General features: G+C 40.1%; 1 protein-coding gene across 2 annotated transcripts in view; it reads left to right on the top strand.

Moving 5' to 3' along the window:
• CACNA2D2 (calcium voltage-gated channel auxiliary subunit alpha2delta 2) overlaps nt 1-20,711 on the top strand; it is a 621,934-nt gene that overhangs the window by 496,443 nt on the left and 104,780 nt on the right. For both annotated transcript variants that reach the window (XM_087709243.1, XM_087709244.1), the window contains exons 9-10: nt 16,696-16,746; nt 20,297-20,396. In XM_087709243.1, coding sequence (XP_087565369.1) covers nt 16,696-16,746; nt 20,297-20,396 — 151 coding nt within the window. The remainder of the gene's footprint in view (nt 1-16,695; nt 16,747-20,296; nt 20,397-20,711) is intronic.

Here is a 20,711-nt window from a genome sequence, read left to right on the forward strand (position 1 = left end):
CTTTCCACCTTAGGCAGTGGCAGGGGGGAAAAAACAGAAAAAACAAACGTTTCTCTAAGACGGAGCTAAAAGGAGAGAGAGAGGGAGGGAGAGAGAGAGAGAGACAGAGAGAGATACCTCGCATGGTGACAGATTGCATTTCAGGGAAAGCTGCAATCATCAATTTAGCCACACAGCAAGTTTAAGTGGGATTGAATCGGTTAGGATTAGCCCAGGTAAAAGCGCTGGTTTGGCAATGCTAATTATTGCCTGGGCAAGTGCAGAGTGCTTCGGATTTAATTTTCCTCTATCTATTTTGAAGCTTTTGTAAATTGGGGGAAAGAGAACCAGCCTCCTACAGACATAGTACACACAGAGACGCAGAAAGGAAATTATAGTGCCTTTGCCTTGCGAATGGAAGGTAAACAGCCTTCTTTTTCGACACTTCATTTTGCCTGTGTCTAGAAAGGCCTGTTTGTCCAAGGCACACCAAGCGATGATTGCTGCTCCTTGTACTATCTCCTTTTTCTCTCACCTGAGAGACCACATTTCTTGTTCAAACAAGCATTAGTAGCCTGCAAAAATAGGAAGGGGACAGACATGTTCAGCTGGAAGTCCTGGCTGGATAGCAAAAAGAAAGAACAGTAAAGCATTCCGTTTATTTGTTTCTTCATTTTTGACATTTATATAGCCACCCCTCTCACAATAAAGGGACTCTAGCTAGCTTGCAATAAAAACAATAATATCCAAATTTTAAAAACTACATTAAAAAAAAGCATCAGCAATATTTTTTTATAGATCGTGAATTGATGTTAAAAACACTGCAATCCTTTTGTCAACTTATTGTGGCCTTGAGATCTCCAGACCTGCTTACACCATTGTGTTTTAAGGGGCCTTTGGAAGGATATCAAGGATGGAACCAATCTCACCTTGGTGAGGTGGTGGTGGGGGGACAAAATGATGTTCCAAAAGGTGGGTTCCATGGCAGAAAAGGCCAACCTTTTGGATCCCATCAGTTGAAGTTTTCTGTCAGCTTTACCCAGAAAGGCCAATCCACCAATCCAGAAAGAATCAAGCAGCTCAGGCAGGGACATTGTTATGCAGGAGAGAGGCTAGTACAATAGCAACAATCTCAACTGATCCTAAGACCTCAACTTAATGAATAGGATCCTACATCCAGCAACCTATGGAGGTGCACCCATAAAAAAACCTTAAGAGATTCTCAGATGACAATTTCCACACCACTGTCCTGAGATCTCAGTTCCCAAAATCCAGCTGAGATATTTCTGAGAGAGGAACATCCCTCTACACACAATTCTGGGCCCAGCCAGATTCCCAGAACAATATCATAACTATGAGCTGTTCTCACTGGACTGGGAAGGGCTTCTTCTCAAACCACATCCTCCATAACTTGGGGGGAAGGAGAACCAATAGCCTTTCTTTGTATCAACAGCCAAAGTTTCTTTAACTTCTATCCCTTAAACTTCTGGCCTTCTCCAAACCATGCAGAGCAGCTATACACATGCAAAATAGCTCAAGCCTTTTTTGGCTGGTATTGCTGGTCTGAGCTGCTTCATTCTGAAGGTGAATTATTTTAGCTACAAGTTAAAGGAGCTAATAGTCAAGGCAGTGAGACATGCTTTGAGTAGTGGACTGAAGGAGACTTTCACAAAAATGTAGCTTCTTTCAATTTTGACCTCGTAATAGTCCTTAATGGGTTCATATCCAGTTCAACTTCTAAAGATGTCAACCTGAATTTACTTAAATATGAACAAAGAGGCTACTGTTTATCATCATTTTGAATTAAGATAATAAACTATGTCTTTGATCATCTAAGCTCATAACACCTTCAGCTATTCAGAACCAAATGTCCAAAGTATTATGAAAGAAGCAAATTCTTTCTATTTTACTCAAAATATAAGTTGACCCTTACAAGAGAGAGTTACAGGTAGGTCATGCATTTATCAGCATTGTAAAACTAGATTGACCATAAATATCCATGATGGGCATGATGGGTTAGAGAGGAGACATAAGAAAATTGCTACATAAGGAAATTGCAAGAAATGAATCTGTAAGATAGGCTAAAGAGTACAGGCTAACATCCTTCCATTCAATTTTCATTCTAGGTTTATTTCTTTTTCCTAAGCTTCTTACTTTTAAGAAAATGCTTCAAACAGTGCTTTGAAAAAGCTGACACTGAAAAGCTATAAATAAATATCTTCAAACCTATACTTTCACTGTGGTCTATAATTCATATTATACATCCTTTTTTAATGGGAAAAAAAATCAAATAATAATGTATGTACCAACAAGTCCCTAAAGGTTTTGTAGAAGAGTCTTGGCAAAGATAGCATAATGCAGATTTCATTTTCAAGGCCTTCCTGATGTGATACAATGAAGATATTTTAAGATATAGATTCTAGAACATAAAAAGAGTTATAATGGGTGCATGACATATAGCATGCTTTTTCCTAGGAATCAATAAATTCCACTGGAAGGTTCAACATATAATCTGAGTTAAGAGTAGGTTCCATGATCAGAATGGGACAACTCACCACAGCCAACTTGCCTTGGCCAACTCACCATGGGACAAGTCAACAATTTTATTTAATTATTTAAAATAATTTTAATTTTTGGCATTCACATTTCATTTTGTCCTCCTTTTGCATCCTTTAATTGTTCTATTCCATCAATATTATGTAACTTTTTTTTCCTGCAGCAAGTTCTGCCACGGCAAATTGGCTGTTGCGAGTTGGCCATGGTGAATTGGCTCTGGTTAATTGTCCTAGACATACACACACACACATCCATGATTTCATGTTCTCTAGCAGTTGATAATAAGATGCATGGTGGGTTTTGCTTAAAAGTAAATCCAGGGTCACCTCTTCCCTGGCCAGGTTGATTATCAATTATTTTAAAGCATATTTATTTAATGATGATGTGCCATCAATTTGGTGTTGATTCTTAATGACCAGACAAATGGATTTTCTCCACAGTGATCTGTCCCCAACCTGGCTCTTTGGGTCTTTCAACAAAAGAGTCCTTCTACCATATTGCTGGATGTCCTCTTCTTTTTCCTTTCACCTTTGCCAGCATTACAACCTTTTCCAAATATCTAGGCTTTTGCATAATATGTCAAAATATGAAACTTGAATCTGGTCATTTGTGCCTTGAGGAAGAATTCTGGGCTGAGTTTTCTACAATTCATTTGTTTATTTTCTCAGTTGTCCATAGTAATCGCAGGAGTCTTCTCCATACCAAAGTTCAAACATATAAATATTTTTTCTATTCTGCTTTTTCATAGTCCAGCTTTTACTTCTATGCAATGTTATATTACAGGGGGAAAAACATTGCCTGCATGATTCTGATCTTTGTGGTTATGGATATATATCCCTGCATCTGAACATCTTTTCCAAACCCTTCATTGCTACTCTACTTGAAGCTAGTATGTGATGTAGCTTTGACTGTTGGTTCCTTTACTGTTGGTTAATAGTTGGTCCTCAAGGGGTCATTGCTGGACAATTTTTATCCAGCCGGCAACCTTTCCTTTGTAAGAATGATTGTGGTTGCATGGCAGCTTCAAAAAAATCCTGGATGACCTTTCAATCAGGGTTCGGGCTAGGTTTTGGAACTGAAACCACATTGACTACAAGAGAGAGTGGATTGGTCTTTGTTCTTCTTCACCTCTCTGCATCCTTCAATGCCATCAATTATGGTATCTGTCTGGAGTGGCTTCGGCAGTTTGGATAGTACTCTATCCTTCCTCTGGGATCAGCTCCAGTTGATGTTGATAGGTGGCAGAGATCCAGCCTACAGCCCTTACTTTGTGGGTTGCCTTAGGGTTTGGGTCTCTCTCCTCTCCTGTTCAACATCTACTTGAAAATCCTGAGTGGAATCATCTAATAGTTGGTGTGAGATAGCATCAATGTTTTGTTGATATCCAGTTTTATGTTTTCATCCTGAGCTCCTGAGTGATACCATGGTTATCCTGTCCCAGTGTCTGGAGGCAATAGCGGCCTGGACAAAGTGCAGTGGGCTTCAACTCAACTCAAGAGTTAGTGGCTCTAGATATTTGGGCCTTCTGTATAATCTTGGTGTCTTTCTGGACTCATGGCTCCTGCTAGAAGATTAGATGACAACCATAGCTAGGAGAGCCTTTGTAAACTTTGGGCTGTGCACCAGTTGCACTCATTCCTGGACCAAGAGTTTCTACTCAGAGTCAGTTGTGACCTCTTGTTTGGATTATTGCAATGTGCTCTACATAGGGCTGCCCTTGAAAAACATTCAGAAGCTTCAACTGGTGCAAAATGTGACTGCAGAGGTAGTGATGTTATTAGATATTTGACATATGTAACACCACTACTGCATGAATTGCATTGGTTACTTGTGTGTTTCTGGGTAATTCAAGATGCTAGCTGTCACCTTTTAAACTTTGCATGGCTTTGGAATCAGATTGCGTGAGGATTGTCTTCCTGAAGTGCTTTCTACATGTCCAATTTGGTCTGGCAAGTTGGACAGGCTATGGGTTCCATCAGCTAAGGAGTGTCATTTGGTCATTGTCTTGAGGTCTAGGAGATACGTCTTCTCTGGTATAGCCCCCTGCCCTCTGGAGCATTCTCCCTTCAGAATTGAGGATGACCCTGAACCTGTTAGCCACTCTTAAAGCCCTCAAGACCTGGCTTTCTATCTGGGTCTTTATTTCATTTTGTACTATGTTGTAACTGTTTTTAATTTTTATGATTGTTCCCCCCTCCCCGATTTACTTATTTGAGATGGGTGGCTATAGAGATTGAATTTATTAATTGATTTTACCTAGATGTTGGCCCATGCAAAGCATAGGTAATATGTATGAAATGATAAGTGACGCCAACAAGATGCAGAAAACTAATCGGCAGGTGTTGATGGGTTTTCCCTCTACTGTACATTCGCTTGTGGGGGATTTTTTCCTCCTCAAATATTAGCTGGCCAGATGGGCAATTATACTTTCAGCCATGCTGTGTCACCTCTTGACAAATAGGGCTGAGTGGCAGTGTGCACTCTGAATGATTGGATTTTCTTTGGCAAAAAATTAATGACCGCAACATTCCAGTTAATTGTTGACAATTGCTGCATATTCATTATTAACTTTCCTCACGTGAATTAGAGGGAAGGATTAGAGAGAAAAGTAACATTAGGTCTTTTTGCAGAGAGCTTGCTAAGTGAGGGAACTGGTTGCCAGCAAAAGAGAATCTTCTCAAAGAAGCAAATGTTGTAGCGTATAGCTGAATTCCTCTGGAACAGCGCTTGAAATTTCCCTGCTCACCCCATTCCCATTGTGGAATAAGCCAATTGTCTTTATTCTCTTTGATTTCTATGTAGGAAACTTCCCCTTGTTGCTATTGTCTCTCTTTCTTTCTCTCCTTCACTCCAATAACTTTTTTTTCAAGAAAAAAAATGGATAGTATTTTTGCATTTTTTTTAAATTCAAGAATAGAAATAATACGTCATTGAAGACTACCTCTGCTGTTATAGGACTAGCTGTCTCCCAAATGGGGCATTTTAGTCATATAGAGGGAGCTTAGATGAGGAAGAAGGACTTTAATGGAAGGACAAATCACCTTCCAATAGTTTCCAATGCTTTCCCTTTTTTGCAAATGAGCATTTCTCTGTAGTATGTTGCATAGTACACTGATATCTCTCTTCCATCATATGCTTGAATCTAATTCTTCCCTCTTGGCATAGGATCAGATCTGGTTTGTTTAACTTTCATCAGGATCTGTCTTTTCTTCCTATCACTTTCATATTTTTAAGGAAGGAACTTGCCTCTATAAGGCAGTTAAGGCAGATTGAAGAGCCGAGGTGGCGCAGTGGTTAAATGCAGCACTGCGGGTTACTTCAGCTGACTGCAGTTCTGCAGTTCGGCTGTTCAAATCTCACCGGCTCAGGGTTGACTCAGGCTTCCATCCTTCCGAGGTGGGTAAAATGAGGACCCGAATTGTTGGGGGCAATATGCTGACTCTGTAAACCGCTTAGAGAGGGCTGAAAGCCCTATGAAGCGGTATATAAGTCTAACTGCTATTGCTAACTGCTATTGCTAGATTTAGATTGGCAATAGCAGTTTCCATAGTCATGCGGCGAGCATGACTAAACGCCGAAGATGCATGGAATGCTGTTACCTTCCCACAAAGGTAATCCCTATTTTTCTACTTGCATTTTTACATGCTTCCGAACTTCTAGGTTGGCAAAACTGCTAGAGACAAGTAACAGGAGCTCACCCCGTTACACGGCACTAGGGATTCGAACCACCAACTTTTCTCATCAACAAGCTCAGCATCTTAGCCACTGAGCCACTGCATCCCATAAATGGATTCTATAGGAGGTTTACTACTTGGGTGTTTGAAACAACAGTGGTTCATAGGGCTTTAGGAAGGTTCTCGCAGTACCATGGGTTGAGATAACCAGAAGGAGAAGCTGTGCAACAAAAATCATGAGAAGAGAGCTGTCATGAAAGATGATTGCTTGAACTGAACTGGGGACAACTCAAATAGATTAAACTGATTTAAGGGCTGAGCTAATGTGAACAAGCTTAATTCAGTCAGATCAGTTTTGTGAGGTTGGTTTGGTTTAACACAGCTTTCTCTGCAATAAATAATTTAGAAATAGCTTTCTTTTCCCTGAAGCATAGTACCCATACAAGAAAACATAATAAAGCTTGCTGCTTTCTGATGAAATTGGTTTTTTTAAAATCTCTTTTTATTTTCCCCAGGCACCAGAGAAAAGTTGATTCCTCACACTGAGAGTTCAGATGACCATTGCAATGGCTTCCAGTTAAAATATATGGAGCGAGTAAAGGGGGCTTTCAGACAACCAGCTTTTCTACCACTAAACCCTTTTGACTTCAATTTACGGCCTACTCAGTATTGCTCCAGGCTGTTCTAACCATTTTAGATCTTTTGGGAAATTGGAATGCTAACAGGATAGGCCTTCTTTTTTTTTTTCCTTCAGAAAATTGCCAGAAAGCCAACACAAGCTCTTTATGAGCAACAGCTAAGCACAAAGAACTGGGAGCCAATTGAATTTTCAGACGCCAGCCAGTAACTGATTGCTGCATTCTTCCTTTCCATCCCAGGTTTATTTTATTCAGGGAATAAAATGAATTAAATGGGTCCCTTTTACTTATGCCTCCGCTTGCCATAATGGCATGCTGTCGTCTTCTTCAAAACCACTGATGCTGCCCTACAAAGGTTACTAAATTTGGACTGCCTTGCCTAGCCCAGCTAGTTACAGCAGGCAAACAGTAACTTTTCCCTCGTAAGAGCCCAGACTGCTAAGCACAAAAAGGAAAACGAGCCCATTAGAATGTAATGCTTATTTCCAGATTTAAAAAAAAAACTCATAGAGGGAGATTAACATTTCAAATTAGCAAGGCTTCACTATAGCCTCATCTGACAAGTCATTCTGATTTCTTATCAGATCTCCAACTATGTATGGAAGCATTTGAGGCAATGGAGAAATTCCTTTGGATAGTGTTTGTTCTTGCCCTTTATTTCTGGCAACAGATCGTGTTTCCCAGTGTTTAAACTAAGAAGGTTTATAAAACTAGTGTGAAGCCTGCATTAAATTATACTGAAAACCGTTGTGTTGCCCACCCATGAGTATGGTAGAGGCCAATATATGCTGTTTCTATCCTTTAAAAGAGGAAAGAAATAACATAAACAGTAACTCTATGGCTGGGTTTGTAGTAAGTTATAATATCAAGGTGCCATATCTAAGGTATAAACATCTGGATGACTACTGGAATGTAATGGAATGAGCTCGAAGGGACCTTGGGGGTCTTCTAGTTCAGCCTCCTGCTCAAGCAGGAGAACCTATATCATTTCAGATAAGTGACTGTCTAGTCCAGTGGTGGGTTCCGGATCCCGGTGCAATCAGTATGGTGTAATGTAGCCGAGCATCCACCACATGCACACGTACAGAAAGCGCACAGCGCACACATGCGTACTTACTGCCCGTGATTCTCTAGCTGCTCGATGGAGCATTGTGCAGGCGCCAAATGCGCCATGTTTATGCGCAGAAGCCCCAATCAGCTCAAATACAGGCAAGGAAGGTGGGCAGGAGGGTGGGCTCTCCGGAGTACTGTACCGGAACGGTACCTGGTGCTCCCAGTAGGCACCGGTACACCCGTACCGGGGTATACCGATCATATCCCACCACTGGTTTAGTCTCATCACTAGATGGGAACAAAGAGATAAAAACAACTCTCCTTGCTACTATTTGTTACATGAGATACTAGTGTGGGGCAATAATTAAAATGTTGGACTAGGACCGTGATGGCGAACCTATGGTACACTTGCCAGAGGTGGCACTCAGAGCCCTTTCTGTGGGCATGCGTGCTGTTGCCAGCTGCTCTTCCAAGTTCCATCACACACATGGGCAGAGAATAGCTGGTCTGGTGTGCATGCGCGTGGCGGGCAGCTGCTCTCTTCCAGGTTCTGGCACTCCGGGGTGCACACTCGTTTTGGCACTTGGTGCCGAAAAGTTTAGCCATCACTGGACTAGGACCTGGAAGTCCTGAACTAGCCTTAGTGGTGAGCCATTGAAGTTCATTTCTAACCCTAACTCTAACCGATCTATAGAACTGTGTGATAAGCAAACTGAAGGGAAATAAATCTGAAATTTGCTCCACAAGAGGATGTCATACACTTCTTCAGTGCTAACTTTAGTCCCAGCGAAGTGTAGCTACAACAAATGTAAAACACGCCTGTAATATGCGAAGACAGTCAATGGGCTTTGCATGGGTGGTTCAGGTTGTGCTTTGTGTGATAACGGAGATGAGGGTAGTTACTGTTCTCCACCTGGCAGACCTTCCAAGTAACAATTACTGGAGCTACGCTTCAATTTAGGAAATGCTCAAAAACGTCAGAGAGCTCAACTCTCAACTTTAGCTGCTATTTGTTATTTTATAGAAGTGTTGATATACTCGAGTTCTAAAGATTCCGGATGGTTTATACTACAGTGAAGTGCCTTTCAAGTGGGCTTGAACTTCCAAGAAGCCTGCAAGATTACATTCTGATCCTAGAAGACAAGGCAGAGAAATTGCAGTAGAGTCATCTCCTTCCCTTTGCGCAACATACCCCAACGCATGAGAAGGAAACAGGGTGTTTCTTTGCTGCACATGAGGCATAAAGCTCAGCATCACCCCCAAAGAAAATATAATCACTTCCAATTAGATAACATTAGTAATTGGGATTAGCAATCAAAGGCTGTCCATTTACAAGCAATTCCCAGTAATGCTGAATAATTGATAGTAATTAAGCACTAATTAATTCATGCTGGGACTGATCCTGTTTGAGCCAGCTTGTGCCATCAAATCTCCCTCTAGCTTCTTTGAGGAAAGGATCAGACTTTATGTAGACATAAGAGGGAACATTAGCTTTATTTACAGTTTAACATCACAATGAATTTTTAGCAGAGCTAAGTGGCACTTTCTGCGCCACAATTTTCTTTTTGCATGCTCTTAGTCATCTATCAAAACGTAAACTAAGCATAGCTCCCAAACAGTAGATAATATGCAGGTAGCTTTGTGAGGGTGCAGCCCTTCTTTTCCCCTAAATTATTTCCCTTTCTTGTGTCCAAGACATAAAAGCAGATAGACACAGACGCCCCCCTGAAGTTGTTGATGCTGTCATGACCTATACTGTTCCTTTCATGGGTTTCTGTGCTGTCAATATAGATTTAATTTTCTCAATTGTTAAAAGGTGATCATCCATTGACACCCTCTGGCTCAATTAGCAATGATTGACAAAACAATGAGATGAAGGTATCAGGCAGATTTGGGTCAGCTTTTATGATTCCACATATTTGTTTGAAGAATATAGAAGAATATAGCTCTTCTGTGATGATATATTTCTGATATATACTTCATACAGAGTAGTCCGAAGTAATGTCTTAGGAGCAAAAAGTATAGTTCTTACATGCTGAGGGATTATAGTTGAGTACTTCTGGCCTATGGGAGTTTTGAAAATATTTCACTGACGTTTCTAGAGCCAAGGTGGCGCAGTGGTTAAAAAGCAGCACTGCAGGCTACTGCTAGATCAGCAGGTCAGCGGTTCAAATCTCACCGGCTCAGGGTTGACTCAGCCTTCCATCCTTCCGAGGTGGGTAAAATGAGGACCCAGATTGTTGGGGGCAATATGCTGACTCTCTGTAAACCGCTTAGAGAGGCCTGATAGGCCTATGAAGCGGTATATAAGTCTACTGCTATTGCTATTGCTATTGCTAAGTATGCAATCAAGGAAATCCAACTTCTATGACATATATATATGTTTTCTGAGGTTTTCGCGGGTGTTAGTATGTAGGTCTCTAGTTGTTCGGGTTTTCTCCCGCGTAGAATTGGAGATGTCTTGGCGACGTTTCGACGAAGTCACATTTGTCATCTTCAGGCTGCTGCTGACTACTTCAGGTTTGGTGTTTCCAGGAGTAGTGGAAACACCAAACCTGAAGTAGTCAGCAGCAGCCTGAAGATGACGAATGTGACTTCGTCGAAACGTCGCCAAGACATCTCCAATTCTACGCGGGAGAAAACCCGAACAACTAGAGACCTACATATATATATATATATATATATATATATATATATATATATATATATATATATATATATATATATATATATATATATATATATATATATATATATATATATATATATATATATATATATATATATATATATATGACGATAGAAGTTGTAATACATTATATCAGGAACTGGGGGAAAAGGTCTGGGAAAAGAAAGTAGCTTGTGGGGTATATTGCACATTTGGAGATGATGGGTGGGTGGGCGAGTGGGTGGATACAGTAGATGGATGGATGGATAGAGAGAGATGAGGGAATGCATAGATAGAGAGAGTATGATATGGGTGAGTGGGTAGGTAGGTAGATAGATAGGTAGGTAGGTAGGTAGGTAGATGATAGATAGATGATAGAGATAGATAGATAGATAGATAGATAGATAGATAGATAGATAGATAGATAGATAGATAGATAGATAGATAGATAGATAGATAGAGACAGACAGACAGACAGACAGACAGACAGACAGACAGACAGACAGACAATAGTTTCTAGGTGTCTGGTTTCTGCAGCAGCAACTGATTTTTTAATAGTTTTTGCACATTTTTGCACTCTAGTGAGGAATAACTCAGCTTGGCAGGCAAGCACTCTGCTTATCGGTTCATGAGCAACTTTCCAGAGGGTGTCTCCTGTCACATAAAAATGAGGAAGCTGTAAAAAGAGGAATGAGCTGAATGAACCAGAGTGTGTGAAAGAGCTACAAAATCCATTCTTGGGTTGTCAGTTTCTTGCAAACATCAAAAGGAAAAATGTGTCCCCTAGAGCCAATGTTCCTGATTGTCACTCCACTCAGCTGCATTCACACACACCCTCTGCTTATTGCCCAGAGGAGGGGTTTAACTGGGGAAGACGATGCCGAACTGAACAGAAAGAAAACTACTGGAAGGCAGGCAGAGTGCAATGTATGTCTCTCTGTGTGCACGCACATGCAAATTGGAGCAGCCCTTTCAATGAGGCTCAGTGGAGTAATGTTCTTTGGAGAGAAGTCAGGCTACATCATTAATAGTCTGTGGATACTCACCCTAATTGATCGTTATGTTTATGGATTTTGTTTAGCAGGGGACCTATTAATTTTCCCAATCCCAACCACCCTTTTTACTTTCTTATTTCGAACCGTCTTACAATAAGAGGACTGGTATTCCTAGGAATCTGTGAGAAAAAGATGCTCTGCAGGAACCAATGGACAGGTTTTGCCCTGAAGGATGTAAATAGTTAATTTCCCTATAGGTCTGTCCTAGCTGTGCAGCTTTCTAACTTGTTCATAAATGATCTGGTATCACAGTAGAGGAGCAAAAAGATCCAGTTTGCGGAAGTTACATGATCCTGAACCATCAAAAGTATCGGGAACAGTTTCAAAAAAAAATAGTGAATGAGAAACAGGGCAATATTGCATTTGCAAATATTCTGTTAATAGCAGAAAGTGAAGAGGAACTGAAGAGCCTCTTGATGCGGGTGAAGAAGGAGAGTGCAAAAGTTGGATTGAAACTCAACATTAAGAAAACTAAGATCATGGCATGCGGCCCTCTCAATTCCTAGCTAATAGATGGGGAAGAAATGGAAGTAGTGACAGATTTTATTTTCCTGAGCTCCAAGATCACCACAGATGGGGACTGCAGCCAAGAAATTAAAAGATGCTTGCTCCTGGGGAGGAAAAGCTATGGCAAATCTAGATAGCATACTAAAAAGCAGAAACATCACCCTGCCAACAAAAGTGTGTATAGTCAATGCTATGGTTTTCCCAGTTGCAATGTGTGTCTGTGAAGGTTGGACCATAAGAAAGGCTGAATGCCAAATAATTGAGCCCTTTGAACTATGGTGCTGGAGAATCCCTTGGACTGCAAGGCGATCAAACTGGTCAGTACTAGAGGAGATCAACCCTGACTGCTCTTTAGAAGGCCAGATCCTGAAGATGAAACTCAAATACTGTGGCCACCTCCAGGACTCACTGGAGAAGAGCCTAATGCTGGGAACGATTGTGGGCAAAAGAAGAAGGGGATGACAGAGAATGAGATGGCTGGATGGAGTCACCGAAGCAGTAGGTGTGAGCTTAAATGGACTCCGGGGGATGGTAGAGGACAGGAAAGCCTGGAGGAACGTTGTCCATTGGGTCTCAATGGGTCATACATGACTCTGCAACTAACAACAACAAAATATTCTTTGAAGAAGAAGAAAAGTCTAACTCCAAAGGGGAAGCATTGTGCCTATTCATATCATGACCATGTTTCAATAACCTGTGACCACAAATTAGCCACTTACATTTTAGCCTAGAGCATTGCACAAATCCATAATGGATTCATTCTTCGGTATATCACACACACCAAGAAAAGTGGGTTTATAGAGTAAACTATGGTTGTTAATCATGTTGTACAAATATGAAATCTAGTCGGCATACTAAGGTAATAACTCTTGCTTAGACAGTTTTAAAGGGGGCTAAGCAATTTCCTGGGAGAATCAGAGTCCTCGCAGAGTTGGGCAAATGGGGCCAAGTGATATAATGTGAATTATATCCTGATGCAAAATTTTTGACACCATCATGACTTCTATACGAGTCCAACGTCAAAGGCTTCTTATCATGATGGCTGTAAGCGGTTTTTCTGATTATTAATAGTGTCACTTTGATTAACAATTGATGGGGAGCCACAACAGGAAAATATTTCATCTTGATTCCCTGTTTGTTACTTTCTTAGAGCCTATTATAACAGTATTTACACATAGCACTGCTACATGTTTCGCTGAACAAGCCATGCCAGTACGGTTCAGACTTTACTTTAAGCTGCAATGGATGCTATCAAGTGTCATGCTAAGCCCAGAAGAACCCACAACATTATGACTTAGTATCATGAGTGAAGTAGGCTTATGAGATACAGGATGCTGGAGCTCACCCTTTTCAATCGACCTTTGTAGAGAAAGCATACTACTTTCAGATGTAGATGTGTTTCAGTACATCAGTGCTGAAGAAGTTCTTGCCATCACCCAAACCGCCACTTCTCCTGATAACGTGAAGAGCCAGTGCTCTGTGTTTAAAAAAATTAGACTGCATGTTAATGTAGTCCAACAGTTCATTTAGTGACCATTTCAAGTGACCATTACAATGGCACCATAAAAAGTGACTTATGACCATCTCAGCATCCCCGACGTCACATGATTTACATTCAGATGCTTGACAACTGATTCACGTTTACGCGATGGTTGCCGTGCCCCATGATCATGTGATCCTCTTTTGCAACCTTCTGACAAGCAAAGGGATTCAAGAAACCAGATTCACTTAACATGTTACTAATTTAAGAACTGCAGTGATTCACTTAACAACTATGGCAAGAAAAGTTGTACAATGGGGCAGAACTAACAAATGTCTCACTTAGCAACATACATTCTGGGCTCAATTTTGATTGTGAGACTACCAGTATAATACCTTGGCCCACTATATCATGGGGGTCTTTCCATCAAACAGGGGTCTATCCATCACTACTGCCCTCCCTACATTTTATCACAATTTTAACTCTGTAAATCAGTTTATGGAGAGAGAGAGAGACAGACCAAGCTTATTTATTGAAATTTACAGAGAAAAATATAATATTTAACTAGGTTTAAGATGCATTATTTTAAAACAAGGGGAATTATTAAAAATAATCATTGTTTACAAAGAGTCAATAATTGTCTATTCATTTTTGGCCCTTGAAATCAATGATATGGGAAGAAGGAATCTTAAGGTAGAATTGTAACTTAATACATGTGTGTCGGTCAGGGGTGGGTTTCAACCGGTTCACGGCGGTCCCCGCAAACCTGTTGGTCGGTGAACCCGGAAGTAAGTAACTTCCGGGAACGGCGAAAAGCCCACCCGCCTGCCCGCGCTCCTTACCGGTCTTTGAAGGCTTCTGCGCTTCCACGCAGGCGCATGGCGCATACAGCGCCTGCGCGATTCTCCGCAAGCAGCTGGAGCATCGCGCAGGCACTAAGACGCATGCGTGAACTGTGCACATGCACGAGGACGCCGCCGGATGAGCAACCCACCACTGGTGTCGGTGGAATCTTTACTACTCAAAATCATGATAGAATTCAGTATTTAAGCTCTAATAGGAGGTACAGCAGCAGAATACCATGACTCTGTAGTGCATTGCCCATCCTTGAGGCAATCTAGCATTGCTGACTGGTTTACTCTCCAGAGCTTGTTTGATCTAGATCAGGGGTTGGGAACAATGGCCCTTTTATGACATGTGGACTTCAACTTCCAGAATGCTGGCTCAGAATGCAGAATTCTGGGAGTTGAAGTCCACAAGTCATAAAGGGGCCTTCATTCCCCAGCTCTGATCTAGGCAATGAATCCGATTGTTGCATTTTTGCATTCCTGAATATGTCTATGTGTACATGTGTATGTGTGGGTGTGTGAGAGAGAGAGAGACAGAGAGAGAATTATACCTTCATGTATGAAGGTATAAACATGTAGTGCAACAATCCATGTTTTAGGCAATTTGGTAAATTTGTATCTCTGGAACCATTTCAAGTTAGCATTGCTTTCTTCAAGGTCTCTATTATGATGATGAAGAAAAGTTCGTTCTCTTTTAATCTTCCTTTGTTCTCTTTGAAAGTCGATTCTCTCGGCTGCTCTTACATCATGAAAAAGAATAGGATCATGTGTCCCTTTATCACAATCATGAAGATATGGCATGTCATTGTTCCTTGTTTGAATAATTTGCTCACATATGATGTATGCTAATGGAGGGTGAAGGAATAAAACCAATGCCAGTGCTTGAACCAAAACCTTTAACCTACCAAGGTCTCCAAACTCAAGTTACCCTCTGTATTAGCTTAGCTTGCCTAGATATTTAAACATAATTCACTGTAAAGAGCATGAATTAGCAAATGAATTAAGTGAAAGAAAAACTGTTACATTGTAAGGCTGTGAAGCTAAGAGAGATAGGAGGAGGGTGTAACAAATTGCTATGGAGCAATGGAAATAAAAGAGTAGATTGGAAATAAATGAATGCAAATAAAAAATAGATTTATTTTACTTTTTAGTCCTTGGTTATGAATGAATGGGCTAAAATATGCATCAGAAAGTTTCATTTAGTGCTATAGGATGTTGTGGGTAGCAGCTTCTGCAGGATAGAAAAGGGACAGAGTGATACAAATGGTATTGCGGTAAAAACCCTGCTCCTTTGCAGGGGCATCAAAAGAGAAATGCTCATGGTGTACCACTGCAATACAGGGTTTATTGTTCTGACAAAATATTGCATACTTTGGTTGAAAGTAGGATTTCGTATGTTACTATTAGTTGCATTCTATGCATCATTGAATTGTAATAATGGAAGAACCAGAAGTAATTGGGAGGGGGAGAGAGATAATGCAACATTCTGAAATAATATGATCCAGAGGGAAAGAGATGTTTTAGATGACATGATTGAGTGGGAGGGCACAAGACAAGATAGCAGAGGAAGTGACTGATTCTAAAGATCTCAAAATGAATTTAAAAAGGTGATTGGTGAGCATCTGGTTAGATAATGATGTAGAAGGAGCTCACATTAGGAGAGATTTTCCTTTTTACTCCCAAAACTATAAAGTAAAAAATGAATCAAAAGTGATGTAAAATTACCCTGTATTCCTTTTAAAAAAAAAGCTGTTTTATAAGTTTTTGATCGCACAAAAATAGCTGGAAGCGTGCCCAGAAGACATATAAATGGTAGTAGATCAAAGTAGCAAATGGATACAAGCTTCTTTTTTCATTTGTTCTTTTAAGCTGTTCTGATTTCCCAACTAAAAGACTGTCTAGTCACATTTCAGCCTTCCACTACTGGCCATAAATATAGATGTGGCTTGTATGAACTGACACCTAATTATTATTCCAACATCCATGCTATTCTTTGTCCATCTTTTTAGAAGAACCAGCTCAGCTCAAGATGCTGTGGAATCTTGAAAAGAACATTAAAGTAACCTTATTCTCTTAATAATGAAATGGTTGAGTGCTCTCACCCTAAGACTTCCCCCTTAAAAGCTCTACCAGCTAAACAGTAAGACAGGCCCTGTAGTGATAGCTCCAGGCTTTTTCTAAGATCACAGTATGTTGAATGCAAGTTCTCATTTTAGCTCTCTCTTTGCTTAATGCAGGTACATTCAAGGGGCCTCATCTCCAAAAGACATGGTGATCATTGTGGATGTGTGAGTATTTTTTCCCTACAATTTTCTACGTGTCATGTTTCCAGACTATATCTTATTGTTTGTATAATGCTAAAAGGGACACGGTGGCTCAGTGGCTAAGACGCTGAGCTTGTCAATCAGAAAGGTTTGAATCCCTAGCGCTGTGTAACGGAGTGAGCTCCCGTTACTTGTCCCAGCTTCTGCCAACCTAGCAGTTCGAAGGCATGTAAAAATGCAAGTAGAAAAAATAGGAAACACCTTTGGTGGGAAGGTAAAAGTGTTCCATGTACCTTCGCCGTTTAGTCATGCCGGCCACATGACCACAGAGACGTCTTTGGACAGTGCTGGCTCTTTAGCTTTGAAATGGAGATGAGCACCACCCCCTAGAGTCAGGAATGACTAGCACATGTGCGAGCGGAACCTTTACCTTTACCTTTTTATAATGCTAAAGTTCTTGAAATGAGTTTGGAGGCCCAGTGGGCAGGAGGAACTGTCTCCACAGCATAAGATCATCATGGAAAGGAATTGCAACATATACCTGGTGCTTCAGATATGAGGGCAATGTGACTATAGCAGCTGTCCTCACATTAGTTACTCGCTGGATTTGGCTGATCCAGCTGACCAAGAGGGTGACTCTTTCCTCCCTCACAGCCAATATATACCTCTCCCAAAGCTCTACACAGATAGCAGTGAGCAGACAGGAGTGGGCCATTCTTTCATCAAGGCTGGAACAGCCTAAAATTTGCTATTTCCCTTACCAATCTGCACCTTATTTGTAGTGCCCTGGTGTGTTCAAAGAGCATTGCGGGAGTGGGGGGAAGAATCTGGGCCTGACCAAGTTTTTGTCTCTCCCATCTTATACTAAAAAAAAAAAAAAACAAGGGTTACTTTAAATTTCTCCTTTGTTCTTGCTTCAGTCTTTGGACTGCATAATCCCTTGTCTAAGTCCCTCCTTAATGGCTCTTTCAAGGTCAGCTCTAAATTCTTTTTGGGAATTTAGTGAGCAGTGGTCTGCAGTCTTTTGCAGCCGAGCTGGGATATATTGCTTCAAGATTTTGAAGGCACAGATATATATGAGTGGAAGGTTAGATGCAATCAGCACATATGCTAAAAACCATTTTGCTGGAAAATCAATTCTATTTAATTTGGCATAACTTATTCCTAAGTAAATGGCAATAAGGCTGGAAAACTGAAAGCCGCAAGTCTATCCATATTGATTTGCTGATCCCAGGGATCTCTCCTTTTACCTTCCACCTCTTCCAACAAAGGATTAATTCTCACAGCTATGACAGAAGTGCCTAGGACAAAGATGGAAGAATCTTAACGTTTGATCCTACACTTATTTACTCAGGTCCCAAGTACATTTAGTGGCATGTGCTGACTAATCAACTAGGGTTTTTTTATTTTTTATAAATATTTTTTTTATTTTTGAGTAAACACAAACAGACAAAACACACACACAAAAACCCACAAAACCATCTTCGATTACAAATTACATAAAGTGTATCGATTGGTTACAAAAACTTCCATGCATCCCTTCCACAGTCATCACCTACAATTCATATCAAATCATATATTTTAAATCAAATATATGTATATATATTAGTATCATCATACCTCAACCTTCATTTGACTATAATTCTTTTTACGTCCTTTTATATAAAATATTCCAGATTTAAAGCAAAACCACATAATGGCATTACATTAACTCTTCCCAATATCATCCAGTAACATTACATCTTTATAACATGTTCTAAATAAAAATTGGTTATATTTAATAACAGAGTTTCTAAAATCCTTTTATAGTCACCATTTGCAGTTTATATCAAATTTCCTCTTATCAAACCAATACATATATATGCATTATTATCATTATCAATGAATTATTTAACTGTATCCATTATCACTTCATTTTATACATAATGCTCTAAATTTAACTAAATTTGACTTAATTTTTTATTATAAGCTTTCATTACATCAACCTGTGTCTTTCCAGTAATAGTGCAGTCTTATGTCTCTTGCCATTTGTGGCATTAGTATTCTGGTTATTTCCTTAGTAAGTTTTGTATGGACTTCTCTTCGCAACTTATTGCTTATTGCATATCTTGTATGAGCGCGAAACTCTCCATCTCCTTCTTCGATCAGCTTATCTTTGGTTATCACTAGCGCTTCTGACAAAATTTCTCTCCTTCGTTCCATCAATTCTTCCCTCTTTTCTTCTTCTGTACTTTGAAATCTGGGGTAGAGCTCCAGTCCATCTCTCTCCCCTTTCCATATTCCACTCTTTCCATTTCCAACCACACTCCATTCACTGTCAGTATCAACAATTTTCTTGTCTCTCTGTTTATTTTTTCCTTCAGTTTTTTAAAACTCTGACCTCCACTTTTTTTCATTTTATGAACATCCTCAATTTTTCCATCAAATTTTACTGTTCTACAATCTATGTTCTCCAATCTCTTCTCTATTTTCTCTGTTACTTCTAATAATTTTTGAATTTCAAACATAATCTTTTGCAATGTTAAGGTTTCTTTTTCACTTGTAAACACTGCCATTCTGGCATTCAAAACTTTTTATTAAATTTAAAGCAAGTTCATTTATAATCTTTCAAGACAGGTCTTTGTTTTCACTCCACTCCAGCTGCCAATAAAGCTCTCAAAGAGAATCTGTATAAACAACCCATGCTCTTCTCACTATCACTCTCTGTAAACAAGCTGAGTAACCTTGAAATGCAAACTCAAATGATCAAAGAGAAAAAAGAAAAGACAATATTTCCAAACCTTCCAAGCCTCCAGCCTCCAAGTGGCAGTGTTACTTCCTTTCCCTCTGTTATTACAGTCTTCTTTGTATTCCTTTTATATCTTCTTTATATTCCAGGCTTAAAGAAAACAAAATTCTTAAATGGAGCAACTCTTCCCTGTCACCGTCTCTTTGGGACGGTTTAGGTCCAAAAGGACCGTCCAGCAGCAAAAGTATCGACTGCGATCTTGGAGCTCCAAGATCGTACGTCGTGTTGTTACAACGTCAGCTCCTTCTTCCCTAATAAACTAGTTTTTAAACTACGTCCTGCGGTTGTTGTTGTTGTTTTTAAAAAAAAGCTTTGAATCTGGGATGGATTCGAGTATAATGGATAATTATCAAATGCTGTTGCTAAAAACTACTGGGTATAGACAGAAGAATGTTTTTGTCAAGCAAGAACACTGGTGAAACAGTCTGAACCTGAGGGGAGGAATATGCCCACACCAATCTGAACTGGACCATAGTACTGGGGGCTCACCCCAACACATAGTAGCTTGACATAAGTGTGATTGACAGAATGGCCATTAAAGTACATCAGAAGGTACTCATGGTTAAGCTCCTACAGTTTGCTGCCTGTTGATGAGGGAAAACATTTTGAACTTAGAACAGCTAAGAGCAATCCTAAGCTGTCTCAGATATGGGTTAGCAGCAAGATGAAGGCTACCTCATGTGGTCACAGTACAGGAAATATGTTGCTATGTCATGCTTTTGGAAATAAGGAAAGACTCTTAATGGGAGACATGTTTATTGAGCTCTACCTTATCTTCTGTTACAGGAGTGGCAGCGTCAGTGGCCTGACACTGAAGTTGATGAAGACCTCAGTTTATGATATGTTGGACACCCTCTCAGATGATGACTACGTTAATGTTGCTTCTGTGAGTAGCCAGCCTGCGGTGGGAAATTAAGAGCAATGACAGACGTAGCTTTCCACCAACATGGCATCCACTAGTTTGGCATTGACTAGATTGGGAAGTCTAACTAAAAAGATAATAAATGCTAATATTCATAGTAGCCCCTAGCGTCTTTAAAAATAGATTTGTTATGAACCAATAAGTTGGCTATATTTGCTTTTATATCTTTGGTAATGCAATGCTGAGTAATGCCTCAGTCCAGATTTTTTAAAAAATGGAATGCAGACCAAGAGAATTTGGCGATTTGTGCTATGAACACAAAGGAAGTAAGATGCAGAA

Source organism: Thamnophis sirtalis, unplaced genomic scaffold (assembly GCF_051295495.1).
Source record: "Thamnophis sirtalis isolate CommonGarterSnake01/CBP01778 unplaced genomic scaffold, rThaSir2_p1.2 scaffold_3, whole genome shotgun sequence".
In the NCBI taxonomy this organism is placed as follows: Eukaryota; Metazoa; Chordata; class Lepidosauria; order Squamata; family Natricidae; genus Thamnophis; species Thamnophis sirtalis.